The sequence below is a fragment of the Mirounga leonina genome, unplaced genomic scaffold, assembly GCF_011800145.1.
Source record: "Mirounga leonina isolate KUSES-001 unplaced genomic scaffold, KU_Mleo_1.0 Mir_100832, whole genome shotgun sequence".
NCBI lineage: Eukaryota > Metazoa > Chordata > Mammalia > Carnivora > Phocidae > Mirounga > Mirounga leonina.
In genome coordinates, this window is record NW_023270020.1 from 384856 (window position 1) to 404363 (window position 19508).

Sequence of the window (19508 nt, forward strand, 5' to 3'; positions counted from 1 at the left end):
AATCACCTGTAGTCCTTTATTGACATCTTGGTGTTCTTTGAGTTACTTTTTGGAAATTGGAAACAATTTAATCATGATACTGTAAAACCACAACAGAATAATGTAGTTTATTTATCAGTTATAAAGCATAATATTAAATAATATCCTCGAACCCACATTTGAATGTAATGATGTTTTCTAATATTACATCTATTTCCGTGTTTCCCCACAAGTCATATCTGCCTGTGTCACCTCAAAAGCCCCGAAAGGAGACAGATAAAAATTTTATTGTCATAATTTTCTTTTAATTTTTTAGTGTTTAATTATATATGAATGTATTTCTAAAAAGCATGTTACCTAATTTTTGAGCTTTGTAAATCTTATGCTGTGTGTACCTCTGACTTAATTTTTGAAGTTAGTGTTACGCTTTGAAAAATCATTCACATGTTGCCTAAAGCTTGAACTTACCTGGTTTTTCACTATTGTATAATATTCCATTGAGATTATACCATTATTATCCATTTTCTGCTGGATCGCTTTCAGTATTTGTAAGAGTCTCTAGGTTACGTATTTGGAAGTGGTTGTTCCAAGTGTAGACTTTTAAAAGTATACAATTTATATTTTCTACAAACTGTTAGAAGTCCCAGGTACTTATAGTGCATGTGTAATGCTTAGACATGTGACTGTGTATGTATGTATAGACATACAAGTACTTGCAGTATTTTCACAATATAGTATTCTCTCCAGTAGGGGCTTGTACTATTACTAATTTTTTTACCTATTTTACTTAGGCTGTACGTATATTTCTTTTTTTTTTTTTAATTTTATTATGTTATCTTAGTCACCATACAATACATCATTAGTTTTTGATGTAGTGATCCAAGTTCATTGTTTTCATATAACACCCATGCTCCATGCAGTACGCGCCCTCCTTAATACCCATCACCGGGCTAACCAATCCCCCCTCCCCCCTCCCCTCTAAAACCGTGTTTGTTTCTCGGGTCCATAGTCTCTCATGGTTCATCTCTCCCTCCAGTCCCCCCACCCTCCATTTTTCCCTTCCTTCTCCTAATGTCCTCCATGTTATTCCTTATGTTCCACAAATAAGTGAAACCATATGATAATTGACTTTCTCTGCTTGACTTCTTTCTCTTAGCATAATCTCCTCCAATCCCATCCATGTTGATGTAAAAGTTGGGTATTCATCCTTTCTGATGGCTGAGTAATACTCCATTGTATATATGGACCACATCTTCTTTATCCATTCATTTGTTGAAGGACATCTCGGATCTTTCCATGATTAGTTTTTGATGTAGTGATCCACGATCCATTGTTTTCGTATAACACCCTGTGCTCCATGCAGTATGTGCCCTCCTTAATACCCATCACTGGGCTAAACAATCACCCCTCTAAAACCCTGTTTGTTTCTCAGAGTCCATAGTCTCTCATGGTTCATTTCTCCCTCCAATTCCCCCCCCCCATTTTTCCCTTCCTTCTCCTAATGTCCTCCATGCTATTCCTTATGTTCCACAAATAAGTGAAACCCTATGATAATTGACTTTCTCTGCTTGACTTACTTCACTTAGCATAATCTCCTCCAGTTCCATCCATGTTGATGTGAAAGTTGGGTATTCATCCCTTTGATGGCTGAGTAATATTCCATTGTATATATGGACCACATTTTCTTTATCCATTCATCTGTTGAAGGGCATCTCGGCTCTTTCCACAGTTTGACTATTGCGGACATTGCTGCTATGAACATTGGGGTGCATATGGCCCTTCTTTTCACTGCATCTGTGTCTTTGGGGTAAATACCCAGGAGTGCAATTGCTGGGTCATAGGGTAGCTCTATTTTTAAATTTTTGAGGAACTTCCACACTGTTTTACAAAGTGGCTGTACCAACTTGCATTCCCACCAACAGTGTAAGACGGTTCCCCTTTCTCCACAACCTCCAACATTTGTTGTTTCTTTCCCTGTCCATTTTTGCCATTCTAACTGGTGTAAGCTGGTATCTCAGTGTGGTTTTGATTTGGATTTCCCTGACGGCTAACGATGATGAAAATTTTTTCATGTGTCTGTTAGCCATTTGAATGTCTTCTTCAGAGAAGTGTCTTTTCCTATTTTCTGCCCACTTTTTGACTTGATTATGTAGTTTGAGAAGTTTTTTGTTTTTTTTTTAGATTTTATTTATTTATTTGACAGGGAGAGACAGCGAGAAAGGGAACACAAGCGGGGGGAGTGGGAGCGGGAGAATCAGGCTCCCTGCTGAGCAGGGAGCCCGATGCGGGACTCATCCCAGGACCCTGGGATCACGACCTGAGCCGAAAGACGCTTAACTGACTGAGCCACCCAGGCGTCCTGAGAAGGTCTTTATAGATCTTGGATACCAGCCCTTTATCTGTAGTGTCTTTTTCAAATATCTTCTCCCATTCTGTGTGTTGCCTCTTTGTTTTGTTGACTGTTTCCTTTGCTGTGCAGAAGCTTTTTATCTTGATGAAGTCCCAAAAGTTCATTTTTCCTTTTGTTTCACTAGCTTTTGGAGATGTATCTTGAAAGAGGTTGCTGTGGGCAATGTCAAAAAAGGTTACTGCCTATGTTCTCTTCTAGGATTTTGATGGATTCCTGTCTTACACTGAGGTCTTTCATCCACTTTGAGTTTATCTTTATGAATGGTGTTAGAGAATGGTCGAGTTTCATTCTTCTGCATGTAGCTGTCCAATTTTCCCAGCACCATTTATTGAAGAGACTGTCTTTTTTCCATTGCATGTTTTTTCCTGGACCATAGAGTTGAGGGCCCATATCTGGGTTCTCTATTCTGTTCCATTGGTCTAGGATGTCTGTTTTTATGCCAGGACCATGCTGTCTTGGTGATCACAGCTTTGTAATATAGCTTGAAATCGGGCAAGGTAATGCCCCCAGCTTTGTTTTTCTTTTTCAACATTTCCTTGGCGATTCGGGGTCTTTTCTGATTCCATACAAATTTTAGGATTGTTTGTTCCAGCACTTTGAAAAATGTCTTTGGAATTTTGATTGGGATGGCATTGAAGGTATAGATTGCTCTGGGTAGCATAGACATTTTAACAATGTTTATTCTTCCGATCCATGAGCATGGAATATTTTTCCATCTTTTTGTGTCTTCTTCAATTTCTTTCATGAGTAGTTCCTAGAGTATATATCCTTTACCTCTTTGGTTAGGTTTATTCCGAGGTATCTTACGGTTTTTGGTGCTATTGTAAATGGAATCGTTTCTGTAATTTCTCTTTCTACAGTTGTGTTGTTAGTGTATAAGAAAGCAACTGATTTCTGTGCATTGATTTTGTATCCTGCCACACGACTGAATTGCTGGATGAGTTCTAGTAATTTGGGGGTGGGGGGTCGTTTGGGTTTTCCACATAAAGTATCTTGTCGTCTGCAAAAAAGAGAGAGTTTGACTTCTTCTTTGCCAATTTGAATACCTTTTATTTCTTTTTGTTGTCTGATTGCTGTTGCTAGGACTTCTAGTACTATGTTGAACAATAGTGGTGAGAGTGGGCATCCTTGATGTGTTCCTGATCTTAAGGGAAAGGCTCTCAGCTTTTCCCCATTGAGGATGATATTCACTGTGGGTGTTTCATAGATGGATTTTATGAGCTTGAGGAATGTTCCCGCTGTCCCTATACTCTGAAGAGTTTTAATCAGGAAAGGATGTTGTATTTTGTCAAATGCTTTTTCTGCATCAATTGAGAGGACCATATGGTTCTTCTCCCTCCTCTTATTTATGTGTTTTATCACACTGATTGATTTGCGATTGTTGAACCACCCTTGCATCCCGGGGATAAATCCCACTTAGTCGTGGTAGGAGATCCTTTTAATGTATTTTTGGATCCTATTAGCTAGGATGTTGTTGAGGATTTTGGAATCCATATTCATCAGGGATATCGGTCTGAAATTCCCTTTTTGATGGGGTCTTTGCCTGGTAGGGGGATTAAGGTAATGCTGGCTTCATAGAATGAGTTTGGAACTTTTCCTTATGGTCCTGTTTTTTGGAACAGCTTCAGTAGAATAGGTATTATTTCTTCTTTGAATGTTTGGTAGAATTCCCCAGGGAATCCATCAGGCCCTGGACTCTTGTTTTTTGGGAGGTTTTCGATCACTGCTTCAATCTCATTACTGGTTATTGGCCTATTCAGGTTGTCAGTTTCTTCCTGTTTCAGTCTTGGCAGCTTACAGGTTTCCAGGAAGGCTTCCATTTCATCCAGATTGCTCAGTTCATTGGCATTTTGTTGTTGATAATAAATTCTAATAATTGTTTCTATTTCCTTGGTGTTAGTCGTTATCTCTCCCCTTTCATTCATAATTTTATTAATTTGGGTCCTTTCTCTCTTCTTTTGGATAAGTCTGGCCAGTGGTTTATTGATCTTATTAATTCCTTCAAAGAACCAACCTCTAGTTTTGTTGATCTGATCTACTGTGTTTCTGGTTTCTAATTCATTGATTTCTGCTCTAATTTTAATTATTTCTCTTCTAATGCGTGGCTTAGGTATCGTTTGTTGCTTTTTCTCTAGTTTTTTTTTTTTTTTAAATAGCTGTTCCTTTTTTAAAAATTGTTTTATTGTTATGTTAATTCCCATACATTACATCATTAGTTTTAGATGAAGTGTTCCATGATTCATTGTTTGTGCATAACACCCAGTGCTCCATGCAGAACATGCCCTCCTCAATACCCATCACCAGGCTAACCCATCCTCCCACCCCGCTCCCCTCTAGAACCCTCAGTTTGTTTTTCAGAGTCCATCGTCTCTCATGGTTTGTCTACCCCTCTGATTCCCCCCCTTCATTCTTCCCCTCCAGCTACCTTCTTCTTTTTTTTTTTTTCTTAACACATATTGCATTATTTGTTTCAGAGGTACAGATCTGAGATTCAGTAGTCTTGCACAATTCACAGCGCTTACCAGAGCACATACTCTCCCCAGTGTCTATCACTCAGTCACCACATTCCTCCCACCCCACCACCCACTCCAGCAACCCTCAGTTTGTTTCCTGAGATTAAGAATTTCTCATATCAGTGAGGTCATAGGATACATGTCTTTCTCTGTTTGACTTACTTTGCTCAGCATAATACCCTCCAGTTCCATCCACATCGTTGCAAATGGCAAGATCTCATTCCTTTTGATGGCTGCATAATATTCCATTGTATATATATACCACCTCTTCTTTATCCATTCATCTGTCGATGGACATCTTGGCTCTTTCCACAGTTTGGCTATTGTGGACATTGCTGCTATAAACATTGGGTGCATGTACCCTTTCAGATCCTTACTTTTGTATCTTTGGGGTAAATACCCAGCAGTGCAATTGCTGGATCTTATGGTAGCTCTATTTTCAACTTTTTGAGGAACCTCCATACAGTTTTCCAGAGTGGCTGCACCAGCTTGCATTCCCACCAATAGTGGAGGAGGGTTCCCCTTTCTCCGCATCCCCGCCAACATCTGTCGTTTCCTGACTTGTTAATTTTAGCCATTCTGACTGGTGTGAGGTGGTATCTCATTGAGGTTTTGATTTGGATTTGCCTGATGCCGAGCGATGTTGAGCACTTTTTCATGTGTCTGTTGGCCATTTGGATGTCTTCTTTGGAGAAATGTCTGTTCATGTCTTCTGCCCATCTCTTGATTGGATTCTTTGTTCTTTGGGTGTTGAGTTTGATGAGTTCTTTATAGATTTTGGATACTAGCCCTTTATCTGATATGTCATTTGCAAATATCTTCTCCCATTCTGTCCGTTGTCTTTTGGTTTTGTTGACTGTTTCTTTCACTGTGCAAAAGGTTTTTGTTTTGGTGAAGTCCCAATAGTTCATTTTTCCTCTTCCTTCCCTTGCCTTCCACGATATTTCTAGGAAGAAGTTGCTGTGGCTGAGGTTGAAGAGGTTGCTGCCTGTGTTCTCCTTTAGGATTTTGATGGACTCCTGTCTCACACTGAGGTCTTTCAACCATTTGGAATCTGTTTTTGTGTGTGGTGTAAGGAAATGGTCCATTTTCATTCTTCTGCATGTGGCTGTCCAATTTTCCCAACACCATTTGTTGAAGAGACTGTCTTTTTTCCGTTGGACATTCTTTCCTGCTTTGTCAAAGATGAGTTGACCATAGAGTTGAGGGTCCATTTCTGGGCTCTCTATTCTGTTCCATTGATCTATGTGCCTGTTTTTGTGCCAGTACCATACTGTCTTGATGATGACAGCTTTGTAATAGAGCTGGAAGTCTGGAATTGTGATGCTGCCAGCTTTGCTTTTCTTTTTCAACATTCCTCTGGCTATGCGGGGTCTTTTCTGGTTCCATACAAATTTTAGGATTATTGGTTCCATTTCTGTGAAAAAAGTGGGTGGTATTTTGATGGGGATTGCATTGAATGTGTAGATTGCTCTAGGTAGCATTGACATCTTCACAATATTTGTTCTTCCAATCTATGAGCATGGAACGTTTTTCCATTTCTTTGTGTCTTCCTCAATTTCTTTCATGAGTATTTTATAGTTTTCTGAGTACAGATCCTTTGTCTCTTTGGTTAGATTTATTCCTAGATATCTTATGGTTTTGGGTGCAATTGTAAATGGGATCGACTCCTTAATTTCTCTTTCTTCTGTCTTATTGTTGGTGTACAGGAATGCCACTGATTTTTGTGCATTGATTTTGTATCCTGCCACTTTACTGAATTCCTGTATGAGTTCTAGCAGTTTTGGGGTGGAGTCTTTGAGGTTTTCCACGTAAAGTATCATATCATCTGCAAAGAGTGAGAGTTTGACGACTTCTTTGCCGATTTGGATGCCTTTTATTTCTTTTTGTTGTCTGATTGCTATGGCTAGGACTTCCAATACTATGTTGAATAGCAGTGGTGATAGTGGACATCCCTGCCGTGTTCCTGACCTTAGGGGGAAAGCTCTCAGTTTTTCCCCATTGAGAATGATATTCGCTGTAGGTTTTTCATAGATGGCCTTTATGATATTGAGGTATGTACCCTCTGTGCCTATACTCTGAAGAGTTTTGATCAAGAAAGGATGCTGTACTTTGTCAAACGCTTTTTCTGCATCTATTGAGAGGATCATATGATTCTTGTTCTTTCTTTTGTTAATGTATTGTATCACGTTGATTGATTCGCAGATGTTGAACCAACCTGCAGCCCAGGGATAAATCCCACTTGGTCGTGGTGAATAATCCTTTTAATGTTCTGTTGGATCCTATTGGCTAGTATTTTGGTGAGAATTTTTGCATCCATGTTCATCAAGGATATTGGTCTGTAATTCTCCTTTTTGATGGGGTCTTTGTCTGGTTTTGGGATCAAGGTCATGCTGGCCTCATAAAATGAGTTTGGAAGTTTCCTTCCATTTCTATTTTTTGGAACAGTTTCAGAAGAATAGGTATTAATTCTTGAAATGTTTGGTAGAATTCCCCTGGGAAGCCATCTGGCCCTGGGCTTTTGTGTTTTGGCAGATTTTTGACGACTGCTTCAATTTCCTTAGTGGTTATAGGTCTGTTCAGGTTTTCTCTTTCTTCCTGGTTCAGTTTTGGTAGTTGATACATCTCTAGGAATGCACCCATTTCTTCCAGGTTATCTAATTTGCTGGCATAGAGCTGCTCATAATATGTTCTTATAATTGTTTGTATTTCTTTGGTGTTGGTTGTGATCTCTCCTCTTTCATTCATGATTTTGTTGATTTGGGTCATTGCTCTTTTCTTTTTGATAAGTCTGGCCAGGGGTTTATCAATCTTGTTAATTCTTTCAAAAGAACCAGCTCCTAGTTTCGTTGATCTGTTCTACTGTTCTTTTAGTTTCTATTTCATTGATTTCTGCTCTGATCTTTATTATTTCTCCTCTCCTGCTGGGTTTAGGGTTTATTTGCTGTTTTCTCCAGCTCCTTTAGGTGTAGGGTTAGGTTGTGTACTTGAGACCTTTCTTGTTTCTTGAATAAGGCTTGTATTGCTATATACTTTCCTCTTAGGACTGCCTTTGCTGCATCCCAAAGATTTTGAATAGTTGTGTTTTCATTTTCATTGGTTTCCATGAATTTTTTAAATTCTTCTTTACTTTCCTGGTTGACCCATTCATTCTTCAGTAGGATGCTCTTTAGCCTCCATGTACTTGAGTTCTTTCCGACTTTCCTCTTGTGATTGAGTTCTAGTTTCAAAGCATTGTGATCTGAAAATAGGCAGGGAATGATCCCAATCTTTTGGTACTGGTTGAGACCTGATTTATGACCTAGGGTGTGATCTATTCTGGAGGATGTTCCATGGGCACTAGAGAAGAATGTGTATTCCGTTGCTTTGGGGTGGAATGTTCTGAATATGTCTGTGAAGTCCATTTGGTCCAGTGTGTCATTTAAAGTCTTTATTTCCTTGTTGATCTTTTGCTTAGATGATCTGTCCATTTCAGTGAGGGGGGTGTTAAAGTCCCCCACTATTATTGTATTGTTGTTGATGTGTTTCTTTGCTTTTGTTGTTAATTGCCTTATATAATTGGCTGCTCCCATGTTAGGGGCATAGATATTTACAATTGTTAGATCTTCTTGGATAGACCCTTTAAGTAGGATATAGTATCCTTCCTCATCTCTTATTACAGTCTTTGGTTTAAAATCTAATTTGTCTGCTGTAAGGATTGCCACCCCAGCTTTCTTTTGGTGTCCATTAGCATGGTAAGTGGTTTTCCACCCTGTCACTTTCAATCTGGCGGTGTCTGTGGGTCTAAAATGAGTCTGTTGCAGAGAGCATATCGATGGGTCTTGTTTTTTAATCTAATTTGATAGCCTTTGTCTTTTGATTGGGGCATTTATCCCATTTACATTCAGGGTAACTATTGAAAGATAGGAATTTAGTGCCATTGTTATTGCCTGTAAGGTGACTGTTACCGTATATTGTCTGTGTTCCTTTCTGGTCTATGTTGCTTTTAGGGCCTCTCTTTGCTTAGAGGACCCCTTTCAAATTGTTGCAAATTCCTTTAGTTTTTGTTTGTCCTGGAATCTTTTTATCTCTCCTTCAATTTTCTTTTTTTTTTTAAATGATTTTATTTATTTATTTATTTGAGAGAGAGAGAATGAGAGACAGAGAGCATGAGAGGGAGGAGGGTCAGAGGGAGAAGCAGACTCCCAACCGAGCAGGGAGCCCGATGTGGGACTTGATGCTGGGACTCCAGGATCATGACCTGAGCTGAAGGCAGTCGCTTAACCAACTGAGCCACCCAGGCGCCCCTCTCTCCTTCAATTTTCAATGACAGCCTAGCTTGATATAGTATTCTTGGCTGCATATTTTTCTCATTTCGTACTCTGAATATATCATGCCAGTCCTTTCTGGCCTGCCAGATCTCTGTGGATAGGTCTGTTCCCAATGTAATGTTTCTACCTTTGTAGGTTACATATCTCTTCTCCCAAGCTGCTTTCAGGATTTTCTCTTTGTGAGACTCGTAAGTTTTACTATTAGCGGTCAGGGTGTTGACCTATTTTTATTAATTTTGAGAGGGGTTCTCTGTGCTTCCTGGATTTTGATACCTGTTTCCTTCCCCAAATTAGGGAAGTTCTCTGCTATAATTTGCTCCATTATACCTTCTACCTCTCTCTCTCTTTCTTCTTCTTCTGGGAACCCAATTATTCTAATGTTGTTTCGTCTTACGATATCGCTTATCTCTCGAATTCTGCCCTCGTGATCCGGTAGTTGTTTATCCCACTTTTTCTCAGCTTCTTTATTTTCCATGATTTGGTCTTCTATATCACTGATTCTCTCTTCTGCCTCATTTATCCTAGCAGTTAGCGCCCCCATATTTGATTGCACCTCATTAATAGCCTTTTTGATTTCAACCTCGTTAGATTTTAGTTCTTTTACTTCTCCAGAAAGGGTTTCTCTAATAACTTCCATGCTTTTCTCAAGCCCAGCTAGTATCTTTAAAGTCATGATTCTGAACTCTAGAGCCGACATCGTACTAATGTCTGTATTGAGTAGGTCCCTGGCAATCGGTACTACCTCTTGTTCTTTTTGTTGAGGTGATTTTTTCCGTCTTGTCATTTTGTCCAGAGGAGAATAGATTAATGAGAGAACAAAATGCTAACAGGTAACAACGTCCCCAGAAAATATACTCTAAACAAATCAGAAAAGACCTGAAGCAGTGGGAAAAGAAAGGGAAAGAGAGAAAAAAGAAAAAGAAAAAGATTTAAGATAAAAACAAACAAAAACAGAACAAAACAACAACAACAAAAAAAAACAGAATGTGATCAGCTGGTATATAGATCAGTGCCACACACTAACTAGATTTTGGCTGTATTTTGGTCTGTTAGAAGAAATTGCCTCCCAAAATTTTAAAGATAGAAAAACTTATATATGTACAGAAAAGGGTTTATGTAATGAAGGGATGGAATATGACTGTAAAGATGGAAATTATAAAAAATTTTATAAAACGAATTGAGAAGAAGTTGTTTGAAAAAAGAAGAAGAGGATTAAAAAAAAAAAAAGAAAAGGGAGAGAATGTGATCAGGCAGGGGAGTAGGAAAAAACCATATACTAGAGATTTAGGGTGCATTTTGATCTATTAGAAGAAACTATCTCAAAATTTTAAAGAGAGAACAACTTATATATATATGCCAAAAATAAGGGTAACTACTATGAAGGGAGAGAATATGACTCTAAAAATGAAAAATAAAAATTTTTTTAAAAAGGGATTGATAAGATGTTGGTTGAAAAAGGGAGAAAGAAAAATTCGAAAAAGAAAAAAAAACAGTTAAAAAAAATTAACTTTGAAAGACTAAAGAATCATGGTAAAAAAGCCATGAATTCTATGTGTAGTATTCCCCTAGCGCTGGAGTTCTGCCGTTCTCATTGATCGGTAAACTTGGTCTTGGCTGGCTTTTCTCGCTGATCTTCTGAGGGCGGGCCTGTTGCCGTGGTTTCCAAATGTCTTCGCCAGAGGCGAATTGCCCCACCCTTGCCCTGTCTGGGTTAAATAATCTGCTGGGGTTGCTCTCCAGAGCTTTTATTCCCTGCAAGCTTTCCGTACAGCTTTGGAGGCCGAGAGTGAGAATGGCGGCCTCCCAATCTCTGCCCCGGAGGAGCTGAGAACTCGGGGCCCCGCTCCTCAGTGCGCCCCCAGAGAAAAGCCGTCAGTCACTCCCGTCTCCCCGGTCTCCGGCTGCACTCCGTGCTCACCCGGCCTGTGACCACACGTTTCTCTCTCTGGCACCCGACTCGGTGTGGAGTCTCCAAACCCAGCAGATCCCTGCGGTGTGCTCCTAAGCCACTCGTCCCGGGGGAGGAAGGTGAGTCTCCCTGGATCTGCTGCTTGTTGGGTCCCTGCTGGAGGAGCAGTGGCCCGACTGTGCCGCGGATCATGGTTTATGGCAACCCCGAGCTGAGAGCCCGCTCCTCAGCTCCGTCTCTGCAGCTGGCTTCCCCGCTCCGATTCCTGGGAGCTCTGCCAAACTCAGGCACCCCCGGTCTTTCTGTGACCCCAAGGGTCCTGAGACCACACTGTCCCGTGAGGGTTCCACCCCCTGCTTAGCCACCAGAGTGACGTCCCTCAGTGGAGCAGACTTTTAAAAGTTCCGCTTTTGTGCTCCGTGGCTCTGTCACTTGCCAGAAGTGACTGACAGAGCCCCTCCCTCGCCGTCTATCCTCCCGAATATCGCCTCGGATTCACTTCTCCGCACGTCCTACCTTCCAGAAAGGGGTTGCTTTTCTGTTCAGAGAGTTGTTCTAATCTTTTCTTCGATCTCCTGTTGAAGTTGTAGGTGTTCAGAATGGTTTGATCCCTATCCAGCTGAATTCCTGAGAGGAGACAACATTCAGGTCTCCTACTCCTCTACCATCTTGCTCCGCCCCCCCTACATTTGTATCTTTGGGGTAAATACCCAGTAGTGCAATTGCTGGGTTGTATTGTAGCTCTATTTTCAACTTTTTTTTTTTTAATATTTTATTTATTTGAGAGAGAGAGAGAAACAGCATCAGAGGGGAGAGGATCAGAGGGAGAAGCAGGCTCCCCACTGAGCTGGGATCCCGATGTGGGACTCGATCCCAGGACTCTGGGATCATGACCTGAGCCGAAGGCAGTTGTGTAACCAACGGAGCCACCCAGATGCCCCTATTTTCAACTTTTTGAGGAACCTCCATACTGGTGGTTCAGTTCCAGATTGTTTTCCAGAGTGGCTGCACCAGCTTGCATTCCCACCAACAGTGGAGGAGGGTTCCCCTTTCTCCGCATCCCCGCCAACATCTGTCATTTCCTGACTTGTTAATTTTAGCCATTCTGACTGGTGTGAGGTGGTACCTCATTGAGGTTTACATTTGGATTTCCCTGATGCTGAGCGAAAACATACCACATTTTTAAGTATATAGGTCTTTGGCATTAAATGCATTCACATTGTTCTACAGCCATCACCATTGTCCATCTTTTGTGCAACTAAAACTGTATTTATCAAACATAATTATTAGGAAAAGATGTGGATTATTTTTAAGTTCATTTCTACATCAATTAGTACAGTCAGGCTTTTCCTCCTTTCATTCTACTAATGTGTTGTATTGATTAGTTTTCATATTTGAACATTTTGCATTTTTGGCACACTTTCACTGGATCATCATATATAATTTTTAATTTTTTATTTATTTTTATTTTTTTTAAAGATTTTTTATTTATTTGAGATAGAGAATGAGATAGAGCATGAGAGGGGGAGGGTCAGAGAGAGAAGCAGACTCCCTGCTGAGCAGGGATCCCAGTGTGGGACTCAATCCCGGGACTCCAGGATCATGATGTGAGCCGAAGGCAGTCGCTTAAGCAACTGAGCCACCCAGGCGCCCTATGTATATATTTTTTTAAGATTTTATTTGTTTGACAGAGAGAGACCGTGAGAGAGGGAACACAAGCAGGGGGAATGGGAGTGGGAGAAGCAGGCTTCCCGCCGAGCAGGGAGCCCGATGTGGGGCTTGATCCCAGGACCCTGGGATCATGATGTGAGCCGAAGGCAGACGTTTAACCGACTGAATGATTTGTATTTTGTTGAAGTATTCCACTTAGGTAATACATAATGCTCTGCGTTTTCTTGTAATGTCTCTCTGACTTCATTATCAAGATAATGCTGCCCTCTTTAAGTTCAATTAACAAAGATTTAATCATTTTTGGGTTTTTTTTCCAAACAGTTTGAGACAGATGGTGTAATTATATGTTAAATATTTGGCAGAATTCATCAGTGAAACTATTCAATTTCTGAGCATTTCTTTTTTCAGAGGTCTTACATTGCTGATTTGCATCTATTATTAGTCTTCATATTTTTTATTTCTTGAGTCAGTTTTGAGAGGTTGTGTATTTCTAGAAATTTGTCCATTTCATCTGGGTTACATGCTTTATTGGCATAAAATTATAGTGTCAATTGTGTTGTTTGTTTGTTTTTCAAAGTATCTTATTTCCTTTGTGATTTCTTCTTTGACCTGTGACTTTTAAGAGTATGTGGTTTAAAATACTTTTGTTAGTTTATTGCGTTTTGCTTTATAACCTAACATTTTATCATGGGGAATGTTATTTTTTTTGTTTTGTTTATTTATTTGGGAGAGAATGAGAGAGAGCACATGAGAGGGGTTAGGGTCAGAGGGAGAAACAGACTCCCCGCCGAGCAGGGAGCCCAATGCGGGACTCGATCCCGGAACTCCAGGATCATGACCTGAGCTGAAGGCAGTCGCTTAACCAACTGAGCCACCCAGGCGCCCTATCATGGGGAATGTTCTATCTATACTTGTTAGAAATGTGAATTGTGTTGTTAGGTAGTGTAGTCTGTGTCTACCTGTGTTTGTTGGCTTCTTGGCTGTCATTGCTCTATCATTGTTGACAGTGCAGTAGTAAAATATCCAATTATCACTGCAGAACTTTTTCTCCCTTCAGTTTCATCAACTTTTTTTTTTTTTAAGATTTTATTTATTTATTTGAGAGAGCGAGAATGAGAGAGAGAGAGAGCACATGAGAGGGGGGAGGGTCAGAGGGAGAAGCAAACGCCCTGCCGAGCAGGGAGCCCGATGCAGGACTCGATCTCGGGACTCCAATATCATGACCTGAGCCGAAGGCTGTCGCTTAACGAACTGAGCCACCCAGGCGCCCCCAGTTTCATCAACTTTTGCCTCATTTATCTTGGCACTAATTTTTAGGTGCATGTACATAACTTATTTTCTTGGTAGATTGACATTTTTATCAATTTAAAATTTGTTCTTTGTTTTAAGAAATTTTTAAAGTCTATCTTGTTTGACAGTAACATGCCCACTCCCATCTCCTTTGGTTATAATTTGCATGAAATACATTTTTTTATTTTTCAATTCTTTTCCATTTAACTTGTTCGTATCTTTGGTTGTAAAGCAAATGTCTTTAACTGAGATCACATCTCTGTGCATGTCTCATAATTTTTGTTAGCATTTTGAATGTTGATATTTTGAATGTTTTCATGTGAGGAGTCTGGAAATTAAGTTTTCCTGCCCCTTATTTTCTTATTGCTGCTCCTTAGAGTTTGTATTTGTTTAAAGTGACTTTTCAAAACTGTTTTTGTACAGACAGTATTTTTTGTCACATTGTTCCTGAATACTCTCCCATTCTTTCTAGATTCGCTCTTTGTATGACTCTTCAGTGCTTAGATAGGTCATTTATAAATCTTTCTAAAACTCTTTGTTTCCTGCTTGCCTAGAGCTTGAAGATCAGGCAGAGATGAAAATCTAGGTACCTTTTCTGAGCTTATTTCCTAGCGTGGGTACCTTCGGCCTTCTGGATTCTTGGAATAGATAGAAGCTTTTCAAAATCCTTAATCCCCAAAGCATCTCACTCTTAGCTTTTCCATGCAGACTTTTTGTCATGTCTGTTTGATGCAGCTGCTATCCTTTGCTCTAAAGGATTGGTAGATTCATTTTCCATCAGTATTTTGAAGAAATGTTCTTCATAGTTGCTTCTGAACTCTGAGGTAATTATGAGTTAGGAAATGGATGAGATGGTATAAGTAGTATAATTTTAGTAGTTTGGGAGTGATGGAGAGTCTGAAATATTGTATGCTCAGTATAGCTAAGGTTCGGGCGAGATTTGGAGCATAACATTTTTTTTTGTTTTGGGTTTGGATCAGTAATACAGATGCATATAAGAGAATAATAGGATTATGACATTTAAAAGATGTAAATTACTTAAGGATTAATTAGGGGCCTAATTGCTATACCTAGTGCATAGCAGCTAGCTGATAATAGGATAAAGTGACTTAAGAGAAAACCTATGAACAGTGCTTGTTAGTTTTAGGACAGATGAATCTTAATCCAGATTATGGATAAATATTTTGAGTTACAGTGTTTTCTGTCTCCCTAAAAGAAAGATGTGCTTTCAGAAATAATGCAAATTATCGTGGCGGGGGTATCATGAGGTATCATGAGTATTAAGATATCATGAGTATTGAGTCTGTATTCTTAAATGAAAGCAAATAGCATGCCCTGAAATCACTACTGTCTTCTATATTATATATGCCTCGTTCAGTTTGTTTTTATTCACCCCATCCTGCTTCCTACTTACCCTGGCAAATCTTGGACTTAACAGGAATATGCAACCAGTGGTTGGAATCTGAATGTAATGCCAGTGCTGGATCAGTCTGTTCTGTGCCATATCAATGCAGACATCTCAGGCATGAAGGTTCCCTGGCTGTATGTAGGCATGGTATTCTCAGCATTTTGTTGGCATATTGAGGATCACTGGAGTTACTCTATTAACTATCTTCACTGGTGAGTGGGGTCCAAATGGCTGGGATGGATATTAAGACTTCTTCCATGTGCAAGGATATGCCCAGACTTCATATATCTCCTCTTTATCTAATCAGGGGTGAACCAAAAACCTGGTATGGGGTACCCTCATTGGCAGCAGAGCGGTTGGAGGAGGTGATGAAGAGGCTGACACCTGAGCTATTTGATAGCCAGCCTGACCTGCTACACCAACTTGTCACCCTCATGAATCCCAACACGCTCATGTCCCATGGTGTACCAGTGAGTACCTGGAAATAAGGGACAAAACAGATTTCATGCCTGTACTAAGGTGGAAAGGAAATGAGGAAGAACTTAGTTTCACAGGAAATAAAGTTACATGCATTTTGATGTGGAGACTAGGTTTAGTCTTTGTCTTCTTACCTTTCTGTATTGCTGTCAAATTGCAATCCTATATAGACCACTAGTATATCCTTAAGAGGAAGGGAAAGGAGAGATCAGATAGTTACTTAAATAACATAAAAGTTAAAAGCTGCTGGGGCGCCTGGGTGGCTCAGTTGGTTAAGCAACTGCCTTCGGCTCAGGTCATGATCCTGGAGTCCCAGGATCGAGTCCCTCATCGGGCTCCCTGCTCGGCAGGGAGTCTGCTTCTCCCTCTCACCCTCCTCCCCCTCATGCTCTCTGTCTCTCATTCTCTCTCTCTCAAATAAATAAATAAAATCTTAAAAAAAAAAAAGTTAAAAGCTGGATTTTGGCCTTTTAATATGCCTCCTGCTCTAGGATTGGTTCTTTTTTAATATCAGTGGGCATAAATTCTAATTTTATGAAACTTAAATTGGGGTTGAGGATTGGTTTCAGATTTGGGAATTGCTAGGATTGATTTATGTCAGCCAGTTTTTCAGAAAATGTAAGTACCCAGCAATTTGTAGAATAAAAAAAAGTGCATTAAATTTGTAACATACTGGGGCACCTGGGTGGCTCAGTTGGTTAAGCGTCTGCCTGCCTTCGGCTCAGTTCATGATCCCAGAGTCCTGGGATTGAGTCCCACATTGGGCTCCCTGCTCAGTGGGAAGCCTGCTTCTCCCTCTGCCTCTGCCCCTGCTTGTGGTCCCTCTCTGAGTATGTCTCTCTCTGTCAAATAAAATATTTTATAAATAAGTAAGTAAATATATTTGCAACATACTGTAATGTTGTCATATGTGCTTTTGTAAGGTATAGGTCAGCCTCTACACAATCTTTTTATAACTCATGTCCATTTCAGTTTTTCTGTTTCATAAAATGATCTTGGCATTTCCAAGGCTTCCTTCGATTACTGACATTTTATAAATTCTTGTTTGCACTTTTTTCTTTCTTTTTCAACATTACTGTTTCATAAAAAACAAGTAAATATGAATATTGATGAAATCATGCAGCTGTCTAGGCCTCACGATTCTTGGCTTACTCACTGTTTTTTTTCTTCCTCATGTATTCGGCATACACTCCCACGCATATTTTGGACAGAAATATGTCCATTTTACCTATATTGTCTAATTTGCCAGTTTCCAGTTATTTATAGTATTGTCTTATCTCTCTTTTATTTTTGTAAACTTGGTAGTTTTAATATCCCCACTCTCATTTCTGATATAAATAATTTGAGTCTTCTCTTTGTCTCCTGTACCTAAAGGTTTGTCAATTCTATTAATCATTTCAAGGAAGTAACTTTGCGTTTATTCATTCTCTGCTCTTTTTCTCTTACGTATTTCATTTAGCTTCTGGATGAATTGACCCTTTTTTCAGTATATAATCTTTTTTATTATGTTAATCACCGTACATTACATCATTAGTTTTTGATGTAGTGTTCCATGATTCATTGTTTGCGTATAACACCCAGTGCTCCATTCAGTACGTGCCCTCTTTAATACCCATCACCAGGCTAACCCATCACCCACCCCCTCCCCTCTAGAACCCTCAGTTTTTTTCTCAGAGTCCATAGTCTCTCATGGTTCGTCTCCCCCTCCGATTTCCCCCTCTTCATTTTTCCCTTCCTGCTATCTTCTACTTCTTTTTTTTAACGTATAATGTATTATTTGTTTTAGAGGTACAGGTCTGTGATTCAGCAGTCTTAAACAATTCACAGTGCTCACCATAGCACATACCCTCCCCAATGTCTGTCACGCAGCCACCCCATTCCCCCACCACTCCAGCAACCCTGTTTGTTTCCTGAGATTAAGAATTCCTCATATCAGGGCGCCTGGGTGGCTCAGTCGTTAAGCGTCTGCCTTTGGCTCAGGTCATGATCCCAGGGTCCTGGGATCGAGTCCCACATCGGGCTCCCTGCTCGGCGGGAAGCCTGCTTCTTCCTCTCCCACTCCCCCTGCTTGTGTTCCTGCTCTCTCTGTCTCTCTCTCTGTCAAATAAATAAATAAAATCTTTAAAAAAAAGAATTCCTCATATCAGTGAGATCATATGATACATGTCTTTCTCTGATTGACTTATTTCGCTCAGCATAATACCCTCCAGTTCCATCCACGTCATTGCAAATGGCAAGCTCTCATTCCTTTGGATGGCTGCATAATATTCCATTACAATTCCAATACACCACATCTTCTTTACCATTCATCTGTCAACGGACATCTTGGCTCTTTCCACAGTTTGGCTATTGTGGACATTGCTGCTATAAACATCGGAGTGCACGTACCCTTTCGGATCCCAACTTTTGTATCTTTGGGGTAAATACCCAGTAGTGCAATTGCTGGATCATATGGTAGCTCTATTTTCAACTTTTTGAGAACCTCCATACTGTTTTCCAGAGTGGCTGAATCTTCTTGTATCCAGTGCTGTGAACACTGGGGTATAAATATGATTTATCTTTTCAGTCCTTGCTTTCCAATCTTTAGGTTATATAACCAGAAGTGGAATTACTGGGTGAAATGATATTTCTGTGTTTAATTTTCTGAGGAACCTTTTTCCTGTTTTCCAGAGTGGCTGCATTAATTTACATAAATTACATTACACCAAGTGTTGCCTTCTTTTCATTTCCTTGCCAACCTTACAGTTTCCCTGTTTAAAAAAAAATTATGGATGTGAGAGTTTTAAGAAGTGGTACCTTCTGGCTATAATGTGCATTTCCTTAGTGACTAGTGATACTGTGCAGCTTATTATGATTAGAAGTAATCTTGTCAAGTGTGTAGTTCTCTGTTCTGTCACCATGGAGTTTCCTTAAATCAAAAAATGAAAAAAAAAAAAAATACCCATCAGCAGGCTAACCCATCCCCCATATTTCTAAAAAAAAAAAATAATAAATAGCCTTCTACTCTTTCCAGATTGGCTCTGTTTTGGACTACTTTTCACTGCTTTGGGAAGCTGTTTAAAACTATGTTAGCCTTTAGCCTGAAAGTCAAACCACAGATGGAGCTAAGGGTCTTTTAAGTTTTTCTTAGCATGTTTATGGCTTTCTCAATTCCCAAAAATGCATGGGAGTTTTTCAGAGCTTTTATTCTTCCAAATACCTCCTTCTCCTGCCTTTTCCTTCCTAGGCATTTTAGAATTTTTGTTTGTCCAGTCTCTTCTTTTACCACAGGAGGTTGTAGCTAATCCAGTTGTGTTTAAGTATTTTCAGCTAGCAGAGCCTGGGAATCCACTTTTGTTCTAGTTAAACCCTGAGGAAGTTTAAATAAAAGCAGGTTCTTGAGCCAGTTTTTTCAGGAGATGAGTCAGGTCAAACCATGTCACCTCAGTTCTTTGAAACAAGATCCATGTTCTGTGGCACCAGATACTGCACCAGGATCTTAATAGTATTGTTTCCAAGGTGGCTGGTGATGATGGAGGGATTGTAGGCAGGAAAGATACAC

The 19508-nt window shown here is 39.9% G+C and overlaps 1 protein-coding gene across 8 annotated transcripts in view; it reads left to right on the forward strand.

Annotated features, from left to right (window-relative positions):
* Positions 1-19508, forward strand: part of LOC118006907 (lysine-specific demethylase 5D) — a 41193-nt gene that overhangs the window by 13153 nt on the left and 8532 nt on the right. For all 8 annotated transcript variants that reach the window (XM_034999787.1, XM_035000209.1, XM_035000244.1 and 5 more), the window contains 2 exons: positions 15521-15702; positions 15798-15960. In XM_034999787.1, the coding sequence (XP_034855678.1) occupies positions 15521-15702; positions 15798-15960 (345 nt within the window). The remainder of the gene's footprint in view (positions 1-15520; positions 15703-15797; positions 15961-19508) is intronic.